Source organism: Lathyrus oleraceus, chromosome 1 (genome assembly GCF_024323335.1).
Source record: "Lathyrus oleraceus cultivar Zhongwan6 chromosome 1, CAAS_Psat_ZW6_1.0, whole genome shotgun sequence".
Taxonomy (NCBI): Eukaryota; Viridiplantae; Streptophyta; class Magnoliopsida; order Fabales; family Fabaceae; genus Lathyrus; species Lathyrus oleraceus.
This window is the reverse complement of record NC_066579.1, coordinates 416,885,858-416,890,312: the sequence shown is the minus strand read 5'-3', so window position 1 is coordinate 416,890,312 and position 4,455 is coordinate 416,885,858. Positions and strand designations below refer to the sequence as shown.

The 4,455-nt window shown below is 34.2% G+C and overlaps 1 protein-coding gene across 1 annotated transcript; it reads right to left on the bottom strand.

Moving 5' to 3' along the window:
• Positions 1–2,587: 2,587 nt before the first annotated feature.
• On the bottom strand, positions 2,588–4,177 carry LOC127077722 (probable F-box protein At4g22030). The gene has a single exon (XM_051018736.1). It carries the CDS (start codon positions 4,044–4,046, stop codon positions 2,763–2,765), a length of 1,284 nt encoding a protein of 427 aa, XP_050874693.1. The 5' UTR covers positions 4,047–4,177; the 3' UTR covers positions 2,588–2,762.
• Positions 4,178–4,455: the final 278 nt, after the last annotated feature.

The window sequence follows — 4,455 nt, the reverse complement described above, 5'->3', positions numbered from 1 at the left end:
AAGACTCCAAAATCCCTACAAATCTCGTGAAAGGAATCTGATGACAACGATTTTGTAAAAATGTCAGCAAGCTGACTTTTATTGTCAATGTATTCAAAAATAAAATCCCCTTTTTCCACATGATCTCTAAGGAAATGGTGCCGGATCTAAATGTGTTTGGTCCGTGAATGAAATATCAAATTCTTAGTAAGACTTATTTCACTAGTACTATCACGCTTAATCATAACGCAACCAAGTTTTAAATCATAGTCTAATAATTATTGTATTAGCCATAAGTATTTTGCACAACAACTACTAGCGACTACATATTCTGCCTCTGCGGTAGAAAGAGCATGTTATGCTGCTTCTTATTATGTCAAGAAACTAAACAACTCTAAATAAGTGACATGTACCACTGGTACTTTCTTATCCGACTTGCACCCCGCAAAATAGGAATAAGAATAGCCTACTAAGATACAAGAAATACCTTTAGGATACCAAAGACCATGATGAGAGGTTCCGTTAAGATACCTCAAAATACGTTTAACGATCTTAAAGTGGTAATCCTGAGGTGATGCTTGATATCTAGCACACATACACACACTAAACATGATATATGTCATATTTGTGGTTAAATAGAGTAAGGATATGATTATACCTCTATACATGGTTACGTCGAAATCTACTCCTCTTTCATCTTTGCCAATAAGCAAATTTGAAGCCATTGGTATTGAGATACTCTTTGAATCTTTCATCTCGAACTTCTTGAGAAGCTATAAACAATATTTTGTTTGACTTATGAAAGTTCCTTATTCTCCTTTCTTGATTTTCAATCCTAAGAAGTATGTTAGCTCTCCCGTAAGTGACATCTCAAACTCTCTCTACATCAAAATAGAAAATTCTCGACAAAGAGATTCATTAGTAGACCCAAAACTGATATCATCTACATAAATTTGAACTAAGAGAATATGCTTTTTCTTATATCTTATAAATAAAATGGTGTCGACTTTCCTACGATTGAATCCTAGTTTGATAAAAAATCCACTCAATCGTTCATATGAAGCTCTACAATCTTGTTTGAGACCATAGATGGCTCTTTTCAATTTAAAAAGATGATTATGATTATCGTGATCCTCTAAAGTCGGAGGTTGTGATACATACACCTCTTTATTTTTTATGGCTATTAAGAAAAGTACAATTAACGTCCATTTGGTAAAGCTTAAAGTCCAGGCAACAACCGGATTCCAAAAGGAGTCTAATAGCTTCAAGGTGGGCTACGTAAGCATAAGTCTCCTTACAGTCCATGACTTCAACTTGATTATATCATTTTGTCATTAAATTAGATTTATTTCTAGTAATTACACCATTTTCATACATCTTATTCCTAAATACCCATCTTGTGCCTATGACGGTTTTGTCGACCGAATGTGAAACAAGGTCCCAAATGTCATTTCGTTTAAATTGGATTGGTTCTTCTCGAATAGCAAGTAACCATCCTTCATCGAGTAAGACATATGATATGGATTTAGGTTCAATTTGAGAAATGAAAGCATAATACTTACATAAATCGTTAACCTGCGACCTAGTACTTATTCCCCTTTTGATGTCTCCCAGGATTTGATCTAACGAATGATCCTTTGCGATTGTCCAATCTCGAGGTAGTTGATTCAAGGTGTCTTGTTTTTTCATCCTCATAAAAGCTTTCCTCTTTACCTTCCATAATCTACTTATCCTTTATTGGTTGATTAAGACCCTCTTTAGAACTCTCATTTTCGATTAATATTTTCGTTATCACACCTGAAACATCAAAACAAATACCTTTCCTCGACTTTTGGGTTGCGGGCTAATCAAAAGAAACATGAATTGACTTTTCTACATAATCAATTCTATGATTTTAAACCCTATGATCTTTACTCGTAGATGAGTACCCTAAGAATATACCTTCATCAGATTTTGCGTCGAATTTACCAAGGTTGTCTTTCCATTATTAAAAATAAAGCATTTGCAACCGAAAACTCGAAATTATGAAATATTAGGTTTTCTACCCTTAAGTATCTCATAGGGTGCATTCTCTAGGATGGATCTAATGACCACCCTATTTAAGACATGGAATGTGGTATTAATCGCATCCGCCCAAAAATACTTAGGTCGACTCATCTCATTTATCATAGTCCAGACTAATTCTTCCAAAATATGGTTTTTACGCTCTACAACACCATTTTGTAAAATATGATTGTTGATATGAGGGAGAAAGAGCAATACCAACAAAAAAAAAGCTTCAAACAAAAGAAATCTATAAATCAGTGAAAACAAACTACAACAAGAAGAAATTAAAAGACGAGAGCACATATAATTTATTTATCCAATTCGATCAAATAAATCTATATTGAAAAAAAGGTCAACTCTTTTATTCACTTGAAATCCCATATCGGTTTTGGAGCCAACCACCACATGTAGAATTGTCTTTCATTCTCTCTTAAAGTGTCTAGAACAATTTATTGATGTATCTAAAACTCTCCCATAGAGCCTTTATAGAGGAGAGTTTATTATTTGAAAATCAAGCAACTAAGGAAAAAAAGATATATATCATGAATACTCAGCTATGTGATGAAGTAAATTAGAAGTTGTATATCAATATTTGCAGATCAAATAAAATCTCTGTGGTCTATATTTACATTTGCTTTCTATGTCAGATGACTAACAATGTATATGCATAAAAGAATAAAAGAATGTGATATCTATACATTAAGGAACAAAAGAATGTGTTGTGTCTGAAGATTATCTTAGAAGAGCTTGCTGGCAAATTCATCTATGAGAACATCACCTTTCATTCTATAAGAAGCTGATTTTGATGCAAGTTCCCTCAGATTTGATATACTTCTTCCCAACTGCAAAGCCATCTTCATTTCAAACAACTCTCCATTTTCTCTTCTCTCTAAATCTTTCTCACTTAAAGTTGATTCAATTGAGGTTTCTAACAAGTTGAAGAAACCAGCAGAACCTCTATACATTTCAAAAACCATGCCAACTTGGCCACCATGTTCGAAAGTATTAATTGCAGAAGCCAATGAACCGGCCAAGAGAGGAACAAAAGCAGCTACCGGACTACCATTACCTATAAAAGTAGATCCAATAGCAGCAATGCCTGTGAGTAATGGTCCCGCAACTGCCAAACTCTTGTTTATCTTCAATGCTATGTTTCCAAGTCTGTTATAATCTTCGCCATCTTTTCTCTTTATCACATCAACAACTTCCCGCATTTCCATTTCTAATTCTTCATTCCATCCATTATTCATTTTCCCCATTTTCTTGCTTTGTGTTTTTCCATTTTTGGAAGGCCACCAAACAGCAGGCTCAAATTTTGTAGGATATTTTTCAAGCATTGCTCCTAATAAGGGAAGTGGAAAAGCTCTGTCAAGTGCCAAAACCTTCTCCATTGCATCTTTGACATCTTCCTCACTAGGATTTCCTATTGCAATAGTTGTTTGGATTTGTGTTTGAAGCTGTTTAAACAACCTTGTAGCATTTCTTTGTTCCTCCGTGAGTTGAGAAGGATTGATTTTGTTCATGATAAGTAACATTCCAGTTGCAGCAGAAAATAAGAGAGCAGAAGATAGTTTCAAAGCCAAAAGTGAAGAATCAGAACAAGTGGTTGCAGCAGCAGAAGCAACACCAGCGAAAGTTGTAGCAGTAAGAGTAATCATGTTGATAGAGTTTAATAAAAGAGTGTTCCAATTGTTACGTTGTTGAGCAATGTTGTGATGCATTTCAATTCTGTCGGAAACAGCTTCCAAGACTGCATAGAGTTTAATAATAATATCATCTGTATTCTTGTTGTTGTGTCTGTCATGTGATTGTGTGGTGATGACAACATTATTGTTTCCAAATTGATTTGTATTAATATGATCTATGGATAGATTAACAAAGTCCTCAATAAGAGGCTTTGTTTTTGGTAGTTGTGGAATTGAGAATAGACGTGGGAGTTTAGGGAGATGGATAGCAGCTTTAACTGTCTTCAAAGAAGAAGAAGATAAATTAGCTGCTGAAAATATTTGTAGAGAAACCATGGGCTGATTAATTTATTTGTAGGAGTCTGTCTCTTGAAACTTGTTTGCTGATGAGAAGTGAGATCTGTGAGGTTTAAGAATATTGTTGTGTGGAATTGTAGATGAGAGTTTATGAAAAATGGAATAGTTGTTGGTGTTATATATATAGAAACCATAGAATAGAGCAAAGGAAGAGAATAGATTGGAAGAAGTCATAACTAACCGTAAGAATAGACTTGGCCTCATTATTGACATTTCGTTATTTTAATAAATTTCAACGTTCAACAGGGGCCACTAAGTAGTAAAGCCAACCAACTACTCCTGCCCACATGAATTATTATTTTTGCATAACTTAGGATCTGGTCCACACTATACCATATTTCAATTTTCAATTTGTAGTATTTTTTTTCTCATATCCTCCTATTATATT

Excerpts from the sequence above, each read along its gene's own strand:
- LOC127077722 (XM_051018736.1), bottom strand. The coding sequence starts at position 4,046 with ATGGTTTCTCTACAAATATTTTCAGCAGCTAATTTATCTTCTTCTTCT.